Here is an 18,493-nt window from a genome sequence, read left to right on the forward strand (position 1 = left end):
TCCATGGCCTTGCGAGCGAAGAGCTTCCTCAGCAGCGCCATCAGTTACCAACGAGATCGGGATGAATCGGAGATAGAGGAAAATAAAAGGGTTTTTTGTTTATCTCCTGAATTGGATGTGGTCATGAGGATGGAAGGGAAGAAGCTGCCAACGTGCAGGGGTGGAAGTGGAAGAAGATGACAGGCTCTTACATGGTCAGCTAGCTGGGCGTGAATGGGCAATAGGAAGAAGTGGTGTCGTCATTATTTTTCCTGCCTCATAGTGCAAGATTAATACTATATTTTTTTGCCACCCTCTCTAAAATTTTGTGATGTTGCTATCTTTTACCTCGATTTGCTTGGTCTTAAATTGTTTTTTGATTAAGGGAAATGAATGTTATCTTTCGAGAAAACTTTGAAATATTGTTCATGCTCTAAAAATTCTAAAATTTGTAAGGAGTAAAATACACCAGCAGTCCCTAAACTTGTCACGTCGTATCATCAAACTCTCGAAATGCATATTTAGATCTCAGATGTTGTTAAAATATGTCATTCCAGTGCCAACTTACCACATCCATTATGGAATCCTACGTGGTGTACTAATGTGGCGGCCGCCACCACCCCACAACAACACCTCCCCCACCTCCTCTCCCCTCTATCTTTTTTCTTTTTTCCTTATCCTTTTCTCGTATTTTGCTCTTCTGTTCTTCTTCCAGAAAGCTCAAGGGTGACGGCGACTTGGGTGAGAACTCAAGGGTGCTGGCGGGGGACAAGGTTGACGGTAGCAAACGGGGCGAGAGCTTGAGGGCCCATGGCTAAGGGCGAGCTCGACAGTAGCCTTTGAGGATGACACTTGTCGCATGGGGAGGCTTAAGGAAGAGGATGAGCCATGGCTAGGGAGCTCGAGGCTGCGAGGTACCGGAGCTCACTCCCACGACCTTAAGCTTGAGCTCACCCCAATTCTTTGCCATGCGATAACTGATAACCGCTTTTCGCAGGGGTCGATATGGAAGTGGTGCCATCGCACCATGTGTCCTCCCAGCCTCTTCCTCCTAATCAGCAGCACTGGATAAAGCTTGAGAATAGGAATGGAGATGGCGAGGTGACCTGGGATGACGCTAGGAAAATGACAGTGTTGGGCTGTCGGCGGGGATGTGGAGCATGATGAGCAAGGATGATGGGGAGGTGCCAATGTCGTCGACTCATCGTCCATGGTTGCACGGCTCCCTCTACACTAGGCCACACAATAGATTTACGACAAACACCAATGGACCAGGACCATCACTTTGTGGAAGAAGCAGTGAGATCTGACAGGTGATGGTGCTAACACTGACTACAGAGCAAAAGCCCCTCACTCCACCTTCAACCTTGTCGACACGCAGGCCAACACGACGTAGAAGCCCCTCTGCCCCCTCATTGATTCCACTGGCTCACCAATAGCTTGTCTCTAGTACGTTCGCCGTGTGAGGCAGCTGCCTGCCTCCTGAGCCATGACGGCCACACCCTCTGCACATACCTCCTTTGTCAAAAAGGCAAGAGTAGGAGCGGCCGCACAGTGAATGGGTCGCTGAGCATGCACCAGATTGCGTCCGCGTCAAACTCAACGACGTCTTCTCAGTGCGGCTGCTTCCACTCTAGCCGCTTTGACAAAGGAGGTACGCGCGGAGGTGAGGAAGATATGGCCACGTGGCTAGCGGCGTGAGGAGGTGAGCAAGATATGGGGCACACTGGCACCAGCGATAGCCAAGGTGAGCTCAACAGCAGCAGCTTGAGCTCTACGAAGAGGGGGAGGGGCCGGGGTGGGGGGGGGGAGAGCTTGATCTAGGGGGTTTGTCCAGGCACATGCCAGATCCGATCACCTGGCCCCGTTGCTACCGCTGATCTGGCTTCGTGGACCTCGCCGTTGAGAAGAGGCACTAGTGTCCACCTCACTCTGCCACTATCTGAAGGATGAGGATAAAACAAATAAAAAGAAGGAAAAAAGAAAAAGAAGTGGCTAAAAGTTACAGGGAAGAAAGAAATTTTATGGCAGCCGTGTAGCATTCCAAAGGGATCGTGATAATGTGGTATATATAATTTAAGAGTTCGGAGACCTAAACGACACAATGTGGCACTGTACTTTATTCACAAGTTTGGGCCGTTACATCTTATAGGATGTCATTTCTCCAATCATAGGAGCTGGCGCATTGATCGATCATGCATGAAAACCTAATATAAGCCGATCGAAACCATTAATTATAGATGCAACCAGTTGCTCAAACCGTTGATTGGATTGACATTGACTTTGCTCTTAAATCAACCTGGAAACTAACTAAATTACGCGCCGGATTGCAGCTGAGTGAGAGGACTCGACGTGTGGAAGGAATGTTTGTGTTGATTGCCACGGAATTCTAGCAACCAATAATCATTGCCAACAACGCGCAAGTCAAGGCCTAGCTAGCTAATTTGCACCCACATGCATGTGCTTCGAGTAGTTAGCTCACCCTGATTACATTAATCTATCAATCACCATGCATTATTCCTCTCTATTTTTCCCCTGATCAACTGCTAATTAGCTTGCTGTTCCAACTTCCGTTGCAGTTAATCCCTATATAAACACTAGCAACCGGCTTTGTTACGATCATCACTCGCAACACCAAAGCAGAGTTAGCTAGTACTACTACACTTGCAACGCTCCATCAAAAGTTTTGCATGGACATGGCCATGTCGTCGCGGCTGGCTCTGTGCCTCGCGGTGGTCGCGGCGTGCGCGGCGGGCGGCGCGGTGGCCGACTGGTCACCGGCGACGGCGACGTTCTATGGCGGGAGCGACGGGTCCGGGACGATGGGCGGCGCGTGCGGGTACGGCAACCTGTACGACCAGGGGTACGGCGTGGACAACGCGGCGCTGAGCCAGGCGCTGTTCAACGACGGCGCGTCGTGCGGGCAGTGCTACCTGATCGTCTGCGACACGAGCAGGGCGCCGCAGTGGTGCAAGGCCGGCACGGCGGTGACCGTGACGGCGACCAACCTGTGCCCGCCCAACTGGGCTCTCCCGAGCGACGGCGGCGGGTGGTGCAACCCGCCGCGGCCGCACTTCGACATGTCGCAGCCGGCGTGGGAGCAGATCGGCGTGTACCAGGCCGGGATCGTGCCGGTGCTGTACCAGCGGGTGAGGTGCTGGCGCCAGGGCGGGGTGCGGTTCACCGTCGCCGGCCTCAACTACTTCGAGCTCGTGCTCATCACCAACGTCGCCGGCAGCGGATCGGTGGCCAGCGCGTGGATCAAGGGGACCAACACCGGGTGGATCCAGATGTCGCGGAACTGGGGCGCCAACTGGCAGTCGCTCGCCGGGCTCGCCGGCCAGGCGCTCAGCTTCGCCGTCACCACCACCGGCGGCCAGTACCTGCAGTTCCAGGACGTGGCGCCGGCGTGGTGGCAGTTCGGCCAGACCTTCTCCACCTACCAGCAGTTCGACTACTAGATGATGAGTAAAATGGTTCGTCATTTTAACGGAGCTTAGCTAGCAATAGCAAAGCTGTACTTCCTTCCACCGCTTATTCCTTTATTCCTGTGCTGCTCGATCGTCACACGATCGATGCTGATAATCTGTTTCCTAAATTTTTCCTTGATTCTATTGTCAATATTAATTATGTACATTATTCCTCGTTGGTTTATCATAGCATCTCCAGCAGATCGACCCTTAACAGTTTCTACGGGTTGAATCCGAAAATCAAGGCATCTCCAAGATTATCTTGGTTCAAAATTTAACGCCCAATAATAGTGGATTGGAATAAAAAAAATTGGATGTTTTTTAGTGTACTTTTAAATGAATATGAACAGTTGAAGAGATGAGATCTAAGTTAACATATAGTTGTGATCTATGCAGGAAGACATCAATGAATCTCTACTATTATAAAAATTGAAGATGTTTTTGCCGAGATTTTGGTATGTCATCCGTGTTTGAATCGGTTTTCATTTTTAATTGAGGAATCGGTTTTAATTGAATATGTTTTTTTGTCCCTCTATTTTTCTTGCCAGTTTTTTATGTCCGATTAGGCTTATTTTTTTTCATCCATCTGGTTTTTTCATCACCGTATTTTTTCTATTCAGTCCGATCCGATCTCCCTTTTTTACCGCTCTTAGGGCCCGATCCAAACCCTAGCGCCGCCGCGATTTGCCTCCCCGTACGTTACCTCCTATTATTGATTACAAAAATTGATTCCCTACTCCTAACTCATTATTTTCTCCATTATTTTCTCTTTCAATTTGGTTTTAATTTATTGGATTTAATCTCCATCTAAGATGGTTGACCAGCGAGCTTCACCTTTTTATCCCGATTTTTGTGAATTCTATCTGATCTTGGGGAAACGGAGAGAAGAGATCGAGTGGATCAAAAGCCCTAAAACAATTTTAGAAGATCAAGAAAGATTCGGTTGGATTTGATGACGAGGATCGGCTCCAGCATCATGCATGCAAAGGATATCTTCCGGAGGTTGAAGATCGCACTAGGCTATGTGAGTTGGGCCTACGATTTCACTTTTGCTTGTGGCTTGGGCCTGTTTGTGTGTTGGGCCAAAGAGATATAGGCCAAGCATAGGGAGGTATTGAACTGGGTTAGGGCTAAAAACAAGTGAAGGAATAATGTTTCGGCCCAAAACCAAAAAATGATTTTCATTAACTTTTTTTAATTATGTATAGGGATCCCAATATTTTCATTTATTGTTCGGCTTCTAATAGTTGTTATATATCGAAAAAAGCGTCTTTACCCGTTGCAACGCACGGGCATTTTTTCTAGTATAAAAAAAAGCTAGCAGCGATTCTTTACAACTCTCCATCCAACAAAATTCGAAATCATGCACAAGCCGTCTCCGAAGAAATCTAAGATCTTCAGTTTTGCGTTGGGAGGATATTTTTTCATTAAATTCTGAGATGTTCATTTATCATTGAGATGTTTTAATTTGGAGATTCTAAGTTTGTCTACTCGGATGTTCATTTCGAATAACCTAGTTGTTAAATATTTATTATATTTAACTCTATCTGGTTATTTATTAAATGATACCCTATCTGGTTATTCAACGATGTGAGATGCCTTTTGTTCATAGCACAAATACTGCTCCTCTGCATACAGCAACAAAAATACTGTACAGGTTAAGAAGTGCTTTCCTAGGAGCAGAAAAATTAAATGCAGCCCGGACAATGTTAACGGCTGTTAAGTACCAAATTATCGTCGTCAATATCTGCATAAGACCATAAATATAAAACATCAAACATAGTGGTAGGGCTTATTTCTAACAATTTCCACGAGTGTTGGTGTATACTCGTATGCAGGAGACAAACTAGCAAAGTTAAATATACATGAAGGAGGAGGAGAATCAAACTCGTATCCAAACTTATTGAGTTTTGGACCTAGAAACCCAATTAAACACCTCCAAATGGGCCAAACATTCATACCAATAAATTAAGGGGCCCAAAATAAGTGTCTAGGCCAAAAACCGGAGCGAACGGAGCCATCCCGGGTTCAGGTTCGGCCGAACCCGAACGGAGGCTGTTGGCCTAGGCCCAAGTTCAGTTCGGTAGCAATCTGCTTCCCAATGACGATTATGGCCATTTTCACGGGTAGAAACTGCCCTAAGTATGGACACTTGGCAACACAAGAGAGAAGATGCTCTTTGGATGCTTGGAGCATCTCCACACTCCCAAGGCATTTCTCCACCTATAAATACCCCTCTCATCCACACTTGTACACACACCAAAGCATGAGCTGAATTACAAGAGGCTCTAGTGTACTTTATATATTAGATTAGGGAGAGAGTATGGTAGAAGAAATCGGAGGAATTCCGGAGTTGTCGGTAATCTCCTCTTACTTTTATATCTTGTTAATTACTCTGTATTAATAGAAATATCATTATAAGTAATTAATATTTGCTTACTGAGAATTACTTCTTGGTTAGTTTTTAATTAGCGTACGAGATTGTAGTTCACTATAGTATATTAATAGTGATTGCTTTAGTGTTTGATTGGCAGAGTAGTTATTAATTACGTAGACGTGGTGTCTGGGTAATTAATTTCCAGTGGTTACTGCGTATCTCACAGTATGTTTGAGGTGGGTGTAGAGGTGGTCACAGCCCTCAAAAGCACTTAAGTCCTCCCTGTCTAGGTACGTAGTAGAGCGACATCTGGGAACAGCGGGTTACCAGTGCCTGAAGTATTGCGTTAGGATTAAAATTAAGCTTTCCGTAGGCACTGTCTCTCACTAGGAAATCCTCATTGCCCTCTAACTACATTAGCTTTGTGTCTTTGGATGAACCTGACGAGGAGTTGAACTGACATGTTGACATGTTCCCTGTGGAAATCGATACTCTAGAATACTCCCGGATGAAGTGCTACATCGGTATCTTTCGTACGCTTGCGGATTTTATCCATGACGTTAAGAAATTCCAACAGATCACACTTGCCGGGAGTTAGAAAATTTATGAGTACAGAGTACTCTACTTCATATCTGTGCATATAATGGCAGCTATAAAGTTTTAGTATATTTCTGTACTATTACATTGATCATCATGATCGATGCAAACTTCGTCATGACATCATGAATTGAGATCTACCATAGTAAACCTTTACACCACCAACAACAAAATCAGCCCATCCTATGTATCTCCATGATCATCTGCCCTTGAGCTCGTCCTCGCATTATCGCTCCTCGAGAATTCCCCTGCCCACGCACCAGCGAGGAGCTGTTCCTGGGCTCCCTCCACTTGCTCTTAATCGACTCGATCTTCTCAAGAGCCTCAATGACTTCCTTCATGGATGCATGGTCAGCTCTTAGGATCACTAGACAGACACTTTGAGCAAGTAAAATGCCGATAAATTCTACCCTGTAAACTCTACCCTGCCATGAGCATGAAAATGGTGATTGCAAATTCCAAATTGTAAGACATCATTTTTCAAAACTAAATCACCAAAGGTTTGAGAATAGACTGCGCGTAGCGCAGGTAGTAGGTCGTGCCGGCCAGCGTTCGAGTCCCAGACTCAACGCTCGTCCCTCATTTTTGGGACTGACTTAGATTGGTTCCAAGTAGATAATAGGGTCATTTTTGGGACTGACTTCGATTGGTCCCGAGTAAATAATAAGGTATACACACGTGCGCGTTTAGTGGGACTGTATGTTTTCCGCACATGTGAGGATCCTCAAAGTCTACAGCGTGTGTTGGACGCGCACGCACTCGTGTGTGTGGTGTTGCGTTGTGTGAGTGTGGAGTGAGTTGGTGTGTGCGTCGTCGTTGTACCCTTCAAAAAAAAAAAGTTTGAGAATACTGAAGACTGACTGTCTCGTGTGGTCAATCACACCACCCGTTCTGTTCACCTCCGCACCATTTCTTTCTTCCTTCGCCTGCAGTTGCAGTGAAAAATATCTGCGGCGGTTGGGCCCACGTGTCACTGACTGCAGTGCCGTGACCCAATTCCTCTTTTCGGTTGTGACCACAGAGAAAGGAAAGCCCTTGGCCGCTTGCTCCCTTGTGCTTCTTGACCGGTGGTGGTGGGTTCTCCTCCCCCGCGCGCGGCGATGGCCGCCGGCCTCCTCCTCGGCGACGCCACCGCCCTGCGGGGCGACCTTACCGTCCGCGGGCCCCAGCTCCGCCTCTGCAACTGGGCCCCCAGGCCCCGGTGGCGGCCGCCCGGCGCCGGCGCGGCGGACTCCTGTTGTCTCCTCTTCCGTGCGCGCGCGCGCGCGCGCGCTCGCCGCCGTGGCCACGGCCATGTGGCCAGGTTCGCGGCGTCCGCTTCGGGGGCCGGCGGCGAGGAGGCCGGGGAGCCGTCGGAGGACGAGGCGCAGAGGGAGTGGGAGGCGGAGATGGCGCGGCGGCTGAAGGAGGCCGAGGAGATGGAGGAGCTCGAGCGCACCGCCGAGGAGCTGCAGAGCCAGGCCGCCGCCGAGGCCCCCGACGAGTCCGAGGAGGAGAAGCGCGAGCGCGTCCGCCGCGAGCTCCAGAAGGTCCAGCTGCCACCGCTCTCTTTTACTTAGCTTAGTATCTCAATATAATCTAACAGGAAGAACGCCATTACCAAATTGTTAACCACATCATTGGCGTTATGCCCACTTCCAGTTTACCATTTAACATGTTTTGTCACTGTATCGATAACTTTGCCTCAAATTGCATTGCATGCATTGCTCTAGTCTAGCTGGATTCCAACATGTATGTTTTTGCTATGGGGGGTTTGCAGGTGGCAAAGGAGCAAGCAGAGAGGCGGGCGACGGCGAAGCAAATGTTTGATTTGGGGCAAAGGGCCTACGGAAGAGGAATGTATGGCCGCTCTATTGAATTCTTGGAGGCTGCACTCACAATTATTCGCCCTTCATCGCTCCTTGGTGGGGAGGTAGCATATCACTCCCCTACGTGGCTATGTGATTAGTAATTCTGTTCATTTCAGGTTCCTTTATGTAGTTGGCTCATCAGTGTGTCTATAAAATTAATGTTCGGATATATTTGAGCTATAAAGAGAAGGAATACATGCTAAGTTACTTACACCAACATTGCCGCATGTCGCATGTTCTTCACAGCGTAGCTGTATTAGATGTCCCTGAGTGTTTGTTTAGCTTTTCAAACAACCTTAGTTGTTTACTGGAGTAGCTTATTATACGACCTTAGCTATATGATAAAATGGATGTGTAGTGACTTGTGGCAGAATGAAACCATTACCAATGAAAGAGATCATTGAAAGCTAGAATCCAAGATAGAGGGACATGATGTTTTTCAAACATGAAGGACCGGCCTAAGGTTCACTATCTAATATCCCAAGATTAAGAAGTCTTACAAACCATTAAATACATGATTGCTAAATAACAGTTAAAATGAAAGTGCTGATACCTCAAAATTTCCCAACAATTACCTTGTTATGTCTAAATATGTAGATTAATAAGTTTTATATGGTATATTGAAATAGCTTAAATTGAGCTTTAAACATATAAAATAGTTACTTTGTAAGAACAAAAAGTATCCGTACAGCAGGAATCACTAGTTTGGAGCTATTAAATTCAGGCAGATGTGGATGTTGACAACACATGATTGTTAGGTCTAGTTTACTGGAATTTTGGAATGTTCCATGGCTAAGTATGTTCTAAATGGCCTTAAAAACCAGTTATCTGTGGTCTGTGACCACAGCCTTATTTTTGGCCTAACCAATCAATAGAACGGCTGTTCAAAATGTGAAATGAAATGTTTACTTCATAGCAAGCGGGGCGATGGAATTAGTGTACACTTATTTGACCAAGTGAGCCTCATACTTTATAATGATAGATTCAAATATATCATATAACCATGTTGCCTGCTCCAGTGTTCCTGGTTTTGATGACAATAATTGATCATGCTTGTAGAATTATGGTGATATGTGATGTCTTCTCACACTTACAGATCCAAATTTGGCTTGCAATGGCGTATGAGGCCAATAGGAGGCACAAGGATTGCATTGCACTGTACAAAGAGTTGGAGAGTACACATCCAATGATCAGCATTAGGCGGCAGGCAGCGGAACTCCGGTACATTTCTGAGGCACCCAAGCTGAAGATCTCCAATGACGAGGTGGTCACAATACCACAAATTGGATCTAGTTGGGATTGGTTAGTTATCTATCTTAACACTTCAACTGGAAATTTCAATCTTTGTATGTGGGCGTATTTAGTTGGGCCATGTCTTCTGTTAGACATTAAAGTCTTCTGTTAAAGTATTGAGAAAATCTTGCCTTCACATTGAAGTAAAAACAACTCCGGTACATACTCTATGCTCATAGAAATATAACGTGATGTATACTATCATGTGAATTAGGTACGCTGGAACATGGAGTGACAAAATCAAGGAGCAGGAGGACAAGAAAAGGAAAATGGTGGCTGCCAGCAGCCAAGTTGAACCTTCGCCAAATATCTTTGGTGACTTATCTTTCTTGCGACCTCCAACGGAATGGACAAGGAGCGCATGGGTGATTGTTACTTTATGGATTGTTTTGATTGGAACAGCAATCTATTTGCAAAGGTGAGGAATAACTGCAACTATGAAAGAAGCTACTCCATTCTTGTATATGAAGATGTCTTGCTGGTAAGGAGGCAACAATTGAAGGAAGCTAGCTGGGCGGATTTGGAGTTATACTTATGACTTACTACTAGATTGAAGGGAGATCTGGATCGTCTGCAACGGTGCAGCCTGCAGAGATTCACTGTGTGGACGGTAATTTGAATCGCACGCTATAGCTGTAGCAATGCGTTGTGGAAACAGTTTACAGTTTTAAGATTTTACGGCAGCAATGAATAAAGGTTTCCAAATCACCTTTCTTCATGTATGCTGTAGCAAGATTTTACGGTAACAATGAATACTGTTTCCAGACCACAGTTCAGTTAACGTATGTTATAGTAGCAAGTTGATGTGAACCGGTCCTTGTAAATATAACGGTGGAGATGAGGCCCGTAGCTAGTCGCATCGCCGAAGTCCACAGCACCAATATGTTATATTTATTAGTCAAAATTGTTTGTTTAAGCTTTCAAAATATACAAAACCATAATCCAAAACCACCTTAGAGGGTAATATGGATGGCATGACAAAGTTTAGGGGGTTGGATGTCTGATTTTAAAGTTCAGGGTGCTAGACGGACTTCCTTCTAAAGTTTAGGGTATTTGGACTTTTTCCATTAAATATTAGCTAAAAAACTTTAAATGGATTTATATGTTTTTTAAAGCAACTTCTATTGAAATTCTTTTTAAAAAATACAATGTTTAGTAGTTCGGAAAGCGTGCACATGGAAAATTAGATGGTAGAAGATGTGAAAGGGTAGATTTGAACTCTCCCAGTTCTTTTAACTCTAAACTTTAACTCTCATTTTCTCTTAGCACGCTTTTTAAACTATTAAATGATTTTAAACTATTAAATAATGATGTGTCTTTTGCAAAAATTATATATATAAGTTATTTAAAAATTTAAATAAATCTAATTTTTCAAATTAAATTATTAACATTTAATTAATTATATGCTAATGAGCTTTTCGTTTTAGGTGGGCTAAAAATCTCTCTCAAAAAGGAGATGGAAAGCAGCCTAGAAATCTTCGATACCACTACAATAGCAAAGACAGCATCAGTGGGCAACTTATCACTTGCAGCTAATTGTTCTAAATGCCCAACAAACAAGTGGGCTTGTTCTTTCGCTGTCGACATATAAATCGTCTATCGCTATAAAAAATAATTAGAACGTAAATATGAGCATCAGTATCGAGTTTAGAATTCAAATCCGGGTAAAGCTACACTCATTTGGCATGCCGTTTTATGTTTGTTAGGCATAAATGCCATTTAATAAAATACAGATAAATTTGTCAGTGCAATCATTTGCTCTTTAGCTATCAATATATCCGTACCTTCCTTTAAGAGGGAGAATTAGGGGTGGGTATAATTTGACCGAACCGAAGAACCGACCGAAAAGACCGAGACCGAGACCGAAAAATTCGGGTAGCTATTCGGTCCCAGCTAGCGAAAGACCGAATTTATTTTGGGCATTTCAGTTATTGGGCTCGGTTAACCGAAATACCCGAGATGACCGAACTGGCCCAATAGTCCTAGGAGGCCCAACAGGCCCAGTAAAGAAAACCCTAGAATACTCTCTCACAGGCGTCGCCTCCTCCACTCACAGTCACAGGCGTCGCCTCCTCCCTCACAGCCACAGGTGCCGCACTCCGCTCTTCGCCTCCTCCGCCTCCTGCCTCCACCGCGCTCGCCGCCTCTGCCCTCTACCTCCCCCGCGCCGGCGCCGCCTCCGCCCTCCGCCTCCTGCCTCCACCGCACTGCGCCGGCGCCGCCTCCTGCCTCCACCTGCCCTCCACCTCCTACCTCCACTGCGCTGTTGTCGCCTCCGCCTCCAGCACCGTGCCGGGCGACGGCGCCGCCTCCGCCTTCTGCCTCCACGGCTCCACCAGCGTCTCCACCTCCTGTTGGGATATGCGTAGGCTACGATAGCATAAATCAAAATTTTCTATCGCGTAAGCCAGGAACCATACAAGTATTAGATCATAGATCGTTACCACTCGACGCGCTGCGCAGCGGAAGAAGACGCTGAGAAGTCGAAGGAACTCTCACGAAGTAGCGCGCGTCGATGTAGAGGAAGTAGTCGATCGCACCAGCTCGACTTTCTCCTCCTCGTGCGTTCTCCTCGCCATACTCCCACGCCGATCAGCACCGCAAACCAGCGGCGCCTCTACCGGTATCCACACGTACAGGGACGGAACGCCACGCGCAGATGTGCTAGCACCCGCGCGCTGCTAGGGTTTTGCTCGGGGAGGGAAGTGACGGCTAGGGTTTCTCACGCGATGCAATGCCTCTGCCGGTCACACCCCTCACGAATATATAGGATCCATCACTCGGGCCTCCAAGGCCCGTAGGACTCCTATTCGGATCCCTATCCGAATTGAGCTCATATTGGATCTCCATCCAATCCCCTTATTCCGGCCCATTAAGAGTGCGACCCTGTAGATTCATGTATACTTGGCTGTAACCCGAAAACTCCCTTTCGGTCCACGCATCAACAGCGGCCCCTAGCAGAACGTATTGACCCACCGGGCATACATAAAGATCATATCGGCTGAACCTCTAGTGTATACATGTATGAACCCCTTTGCCTCACGATATCGATTAAGCTCAAGGCTAGATATGTGCCATCCTCTAATAGCTCAATCATTCACTCGAACATGTTGATAGATTATATAACTTGTGATTGACTCCTCAATCACCTTTGGCATGACCATGTACTTCCATAATCTACAACATCGAGAGGCCCAGAGATATCTCTCCATAGGAGGGGTAAATCCCATCTTGATTATTCATATCCCACTACATGTTTCATAGCATACCCGAAAACTACTTTTATAACTACCCAATTACGGAGTAGCGTTTAGCAGTCCCTAAGTAAGCTACTACACATGTTGGGAACCATGATAATCTCAGGTCTAAGGATTCAACACCAACACTAAATGAGATCACTGCTGACACAACACATATGGCTCTTGCAGTGTCTCTTGTTGGGTCTATCCAACAACATGTTCACTAACATGTGTCCACATTATTAATTTGGTTCTCTATACCATGATCCATGAGACATGATCATCAATTAATACATGTGTTGATCATCTAAACATATTTGTTCCACATATGATATTTGATTAGGGATCCTTTAGAAATAGCAACACACAACATAAAGAGTCTCATGAAAGAATCACATATTCATTAACCAATAATGAGTTTATCTATTTTAAGGAACAAAGTCGGATATATATGTAAACATAGTGTGTGATACAATCATCTCTATGATTGCCTCTAGGGCATATCACTAACACCTCCATCTCGCCGTGTGCCGTCTCCAACCCGCCCGCCTCCGTCTCCATTGCCGTGCGCCTGTGCGCTAGCATCCAGCCCACCGGCCTCCGCCTCCATCCCCGCGCGCCGCATCTACCGGGCCGGCTATATCCCGTAGGCTGAAGCTGAAGTGGCTGTGCAGTGTGCACCAGTTGTTGTTCGATTTGCCGATTTCTTTTCTAAATCGTGTTTGATTTGCTTCTATTTTTTTTGTCTAAATCATGCTCGATTTACCGGTGACATCAATTTGAAGTGTGTTATCTATGGCCTAATTGCTTGATTCATCGATCTTGTATCAATTTTTTGCCGATTTAAACTTTTGTTAGTGTTAGTTCGGTCTATGACCGAGACCGAACCGAACTAACCGAAGACCGATTTTCTCGGTCTTGAGTTTTGTTGGGGACCGATCGGTCTTGAGATTCTGAAAACCGAATTTTCAAAAATACCGAGAAACCGAACTGAATTTCTAGGTCTAACCAAATACCCACCCCTACGGAGAATGGTTATTGTTTCTAGGAACGAGAATGCAACGATTTTCTAGAAAAAAAAATGTGTAGTTTTCTGAAAAAAAAAAGAAAAAAAATATATTCTGAAAAACTAAAGTAAAAATTTTACTTACAGCGACGTGATAAATATTAGATATTCAATTTTTATTCTAATTTTAAGTTTTCATTGTGATTTTCGCCGTATATTTTTTCCGATTCCAGCGTAACAACATGTTACCTTGGGTATCTTTGATTTGACATACAAGGAGAGATATTAGGGGCCTGTTTAGCATAGCTCTAATTGGACCTATAGCTCAGACAAATAATTTCAGCTCCACAAAAATGAAAGCAGGACTAGGTGGAGCTCTCTCACAAAATGAACTAGAGAGACGGAGCTAGATTTAGACAGCTCCACAACTATACTCCAGACCTAACTGCTGAAGCTAAATTTAGGAGTTAGTTAGAGCTCTATAAACATGCCCTATCACTACTATTCTATTCCTAATTGACCTTAAACCTACGCCAGCTGGAACCAATAGCTATTTTAATTTGTAGCCAGCTGGAATTACTCCTATATATATCGAATTAAAGTAGCGTAGCATAAGTAGTAGGGATGGAATTTATTGAATCTGACGAAGACTACTTGGCCCATCCTTTACGGCCCAGTATCACTCGCTTTCCCTGGTCACAATCCGGCCGACTTGCTGTTTGTTTGCAACTATCAAATGGTTTTGGATCCTTAGTTCCTTACCCACGGTTCTTCTGCCGACGGTGTGCATATGCATAGGGCATATATCTGCGTCCCATAGACTGATATACCGACGTAGTCACACTATTTTGACCAGTTCTTTTCTTGAAAGGAGCATTCAATATGTACTCCTATATAGTCAAAATTTGATCCTAACGGAAAGTGGCTGGCGTGTGTCAAATTGGGCATAACCAAGATATATAGTACTTGAAAATTTTGCGCTGCTAATGAATAATAAACAAAAAAAAAATGCATGTGATGCACGCGGCTAATCTGGAACGGAAGATTTCTGTTGGCCACTTGGCCAGCGAGTAGAGAATAAGGAAATTGTCTACAACAATCCAATTACTCCCTCCAACCTAAAATTCAATCACTTTTTTAATGCATTATGGGTCATAATATGAGATGTACGTAGCTGGGATTATTATGCTGATATAAGAGAGAAGAAAGGGGAGATAAACACCAAAATGCTATTTCGCAGGCGCCCACACATCACGTGATCAACTCCTCCTCCTTTTTTTACTGCCTTTTCTTTTTATTACACCATGTGCTTTTCTCTTTTCTTTAAAAGTCTATACACTGAAATATTTGTATACCAAAATTTTATATGCAGATTTGGATTCAAATATTCTTTTTTCTTCTTTAAGCTTATTTTTATTTGTTTTAAAAAACCATTCGACGGAAAGGTGAAGGGGTCTACAACCATGCATAGAGGTATGGGGGTGGGGGAGAGGGGCGTAACAGAGCGCGGTGTGTATTATAAACACCCTTCCTCCTCTCCCTATGTATTATTTTACGGTTAACAATCTCTCAATAGTTTTTGTTGTCTCAACTATTGTAAGTGCATAGTTTCAAAATAAAGGGGTAGTATGTAAGAGCTCATACCATAACTTGTCTTTGACCATGCTCTTATTGGCCAAATTGAAGTAATTCCAATACTACTTGAATCTGTTTTCTTATTATTAGATCAAGCACTTCTTTATTGACACTTAATATACATATCACAAGTTCGCATATTCTATAGACATAAACGGCCCATACCTAATACCACACAGGTTATCATTTCATAAGATACGACATTTGTATCAAAACATAAGGATTTGAATTGGAGAAGTCTTTTCCCTTAAGAGGATGTTTTCCCTCCTTTTTATTTTACATCATCGAAATAGTTATTATAACTTTTAAACAAACTTGATAAGATATATTAATATATGATATATTACTCCACAAACTTACGAATGAAAATTCTACCCATATAAGTTAATTATTAGAAAACAAATATAACTATAAACAGTTCATTTATTGTATTACTTAAGAGTTTTTTCTTCTTTTTTTACAGCTTGTACATTCGAAATTAAACATGTATGCATAATGACGTATTTCAAAAAAATATTATGACTATTTAGATGTTATAAAAGATAGGAAACACCAGTGTTAGAGTTGTGGGTGCAGCGCACGACCAAAGGTTCAAATATTGATGACTTATCCACACATGAGTGTGGTTTCTAAGTATAAGATTTTAGTGGGGCCAAGTTTGTGTTGCTGGTCTTTGTTATTTTAGTGTGCATTAGGGGTACACTTACTCACCCGTGTCGAGAGTATGGTTTGCATGTAAGGGGTGGGTGCGGCTGTATGTGTTAAGGGACACAGTTAAGGACATGTGACTGTGAGTATGATATACGTGTATGACTACATGCGTGCTTGGTGAAAAAAAATAGTAGATATCAGAAAAGGCAAGAGGACATTTTTCTTTTTTTTAATAATAGGATTAAATCCCGGCCTTTGCTTAAAGAGCTACAGCAAATTATTACACCAGTTCAACCAAACTCTATCTAAACAAAACAAAGACATAAAAACACACTCCTTATAAAACAGCAGCACACACAAATACTAAAAAAAACACAAACTCCTTTCAAAACAGGAGCACACACAAAAACTTAAAACGCCAACCTAAAATAACGCATGATTATTGATTTCTATTTGTAAATCTCCATCTAAAGTTGGTGAAAAGCTATATAACCGTTGACTCAAGATTATGAAATGCAGTTTTTACTAGCTTAATATCATCATCACACTTTAGTAATAGAAAATAACATATCCATTTATATTAACTACGAACAAATATGCATGTCACGATCGAGTTACTTCACTTACCCCCTCCAATCAAAAATAAGTTTATTTATAGATTTCCGTGTTCAACGTTTTACCTTCCATAACATTTGAATTATTTTAGTGATTTGTATTTTTATTTTAATGCGTAATTTTTTTATAATTTTTTAAATAAAATAGATGATCAAACGTTAGATAAAAAAACTCATAAATAAAATTATTTTGAAACAGAGGATGTACTTGTTAAAGAGGAATAGATGAAGTGCAGGACAACGGGAGACAGCAAATTGGCACATATGCCCGTTTTTCCACGAAAACAAAACCGTTTACTTGTGCTTTGTCCTCTTGTCGCCACGTCCCACGCTACTCCTTTTTAAATGCCCCCATCCTTCACGTGCATCTGCATCTTCATCTTCTCTGCTTGCTCCTCCCACACGCCAAAGCAATTTTAGCCCGTACCCCCCTGCATCCCAAGCGCCCGAAACCGCCTCTCCCCTACACCAATACCACCACCGCTTCCTTTCCGATCCGATCCCTTCCCCTCGATCGACGGCGGCCATGGCGAGAATCCCGCTGCTGCTGGCCCTCCTGCTCGCCGTCTCCGCCGCCGCCGCCGCCGCGCAGGTCGGGGGTAACCGCGGCCATGGCCCGCTGGTGGGCGGGTGGAGCCCGATCACGGACGTGGGCGACCCCCACATCCAGGAGCTCGGCGGGTGGGCGGTGGAGCGGCACGCCTCGCTCTCCAGCGACGGGCTGCGGTTCCGCCGCGTGACGAGCGGCGAGCAGCAGGTGGTCTCCGGGATGAACTACCGCCTCGTCGTCTCCGCGTCCGACCCCGCGGGGGCCACCGCGTCCTACGTCGCCGTCGTGTACGAGCAGTCGTGGACCAACACCCGCCAGCTCACCTCCTTCAAGCCCGCCGCCGCGCACTGATCCATCCCTCCCTCCAGATCTATCTTATCTATGTCTCTTCTGCTCCATCTCGATCAGCTGTTAAATTTTCCCTGCCTAATCTCTCTCTGTTAATCACACATCTCATGTAATTCTCATGTATGATGAGCACAAGCTAAGTACCTGTACTTGTTCGGTCTGAGTTGTGTCCCCGTGTGTGCGGTTCAATCTTTTGCATGTAAGACAGCGAGTCCATACTTGTAATGAATTAGCGAATAAAATGGTGGGATTGGAATAATGGTGCCCATCTTAATTCCGCTGTTGCATTTCCGTCATGGGGGAGAGGAACAGAGGATACTCCAGCTATCTTCCAGTTTTGCTATTTTGTCCATATATATTTGTGCTTATCTTACACTTCATTAACCGCGAAGCCGTGACATCTCGTGGCATCTCGTTAATTAACTTGTGTATAATAAATAGTTACTGAAGGATATGTACAACATCCTAACGCCCACACATCTACTTATGCAGTATACATGGACGATTCGACAGATTGGCCACCAATATTGCTTATAAGGGTTAATTAGGTTGCGTTATTTTTCAACAATTTTAAACTGTAACTTTCTCATTTTCCATTTTCATGCTTCCTAAATTATTAAACAGTACGTTTTATATGAAAAGTTTTATAAAAATTTCTGAAAAAAATAAATAAATATCCATTTTTAAGTTTGTAAATAATACTTGATTAATTGTACGCCGGTGAGATGTCTTCTACTCCCTCCGTCCCTAAATATTTGATGCCGTTACTTTTTTAAACACGTTTGACCGTTCGTCTTATTCAAAAATTTTTGTGAAATATTTAACACTATATGTATACATAAAAGTATATTTAACAATAAATCAAATTGATAGGAAAAGAATTA

At 44.1% G+C, this 18,493-nt stretch overlaps 3 protein-coding genes across 3 annotated transcripts; all 3 read left to right on the forward strand.

Annotated features, from left to right (window-relative positions):
- The first annotated feature begins 2,621 nt into the window (after positions 1–2,621).
- Positions 2,622–3,641, forward strand: LOC127765619 (expansin-A31). Its single transcript, XM_052290562.1, has one exon. The coding sequence runs from the start codon at positions 2,670–2,672 to the stop codon at positions 3,438–3,440; it is 771 nt and encodes a 256-aa protein (XP_052146522.1). The 5' UTR covers positions 2,622–2,669; the 3' UTR covers positions 3,441–3,641.
- A 3,826-nt stretch (positions 3,642–7,467) lies between these two features.
- LOC127768367 (uncharacterized) lies at positions 7,468–10,376 on the forward strand. The gene is made up of 4 exons (XM_052293926.1): positions 7,468–7,952; positions 8,183–8,335; positions 9,370–9,575; positions 9,781–10,376. Exons 1-4 carry the CDS (start codon positions 7,524–7,526, stop codon positions 9,986–9,988), a joined length of 996 nt encoding a protein of 331 aa, XP_052149886.1. The 5' UTR covers positions 7,468–7,523; the 3' UTR covers positions 9,989–10,376.
- A 6,702-nt stretch (positions 10,377–17,078) lies between these two features.
- LOC127765925 (cysteine proteinase inhibitor 8) lies at positions 17,079–17,868 on the forward strand. The gene has a single exon (XM_052290902.1). The coding sequence runs from the start codon at positions 17,238–17,240 to the stop codon at positions 17,610–17,612; it is 375 nt and encodes a 124-aa protein (XP_052146862.1). The 5' UTR covers positions 17,079–17,237; the 3' UTR covers positions 17,613–17,868.
- The last annotated feature ends 625 nt before the right edge of the window (positions 17,869–18,493 follow it).

The sequence above is a fragment of the Oryza glaberrima genome, chromosome 3, assembly GCF_000147395.1.
Source record: "Oryza glaberrima chromosome 3, OglaRS2, whole genome shotgun sequence".
NCBI classification, from domain to species: domain Eukaryota; kingdom Viridiplantae; phylum Streptophyta; class Magnoliopsida; order Poales; family Poaceae; genus Oryza; species Oryza glaberrima.

Coding starts and splice junctions, on each gene's coding strand:
- LOC127765925 (XM_052290902.1), top strand. CDS start 17,238: ATGGCGAGAATCCCGCTGCTGCTGGCCCTCCTGCTCGCCGTCTCCGCC.
- LOC127765619 (XM_052290562.1), top strand. CDS start 2,670: ATGGACATGGCCATGTCGTCGCGGCTGGCTCTGTGCCTCGCGGTGGTC.
- LOC127768367 (XM_052293926.1), top strand. CDS start 7,524: ATGGCCGCCGGCCTCCTCCTCGGCGACGCCACCGCCCTGCGGGGCGAC. Junction 8,336..9,369: donor CATCGCTCCTTGGTGGGGAG/GTAGCATATCAC, acceptor TCACACTTACAG/ATCCAAATTTGGCTTGCAAT. Junction 9,576..9,780: donor ATTGGATCTAGTTGGGATTG/GTTAGTTATCTA, acceptor CATGTGAATTAG/GTACGCTGGAACATGGAGTG.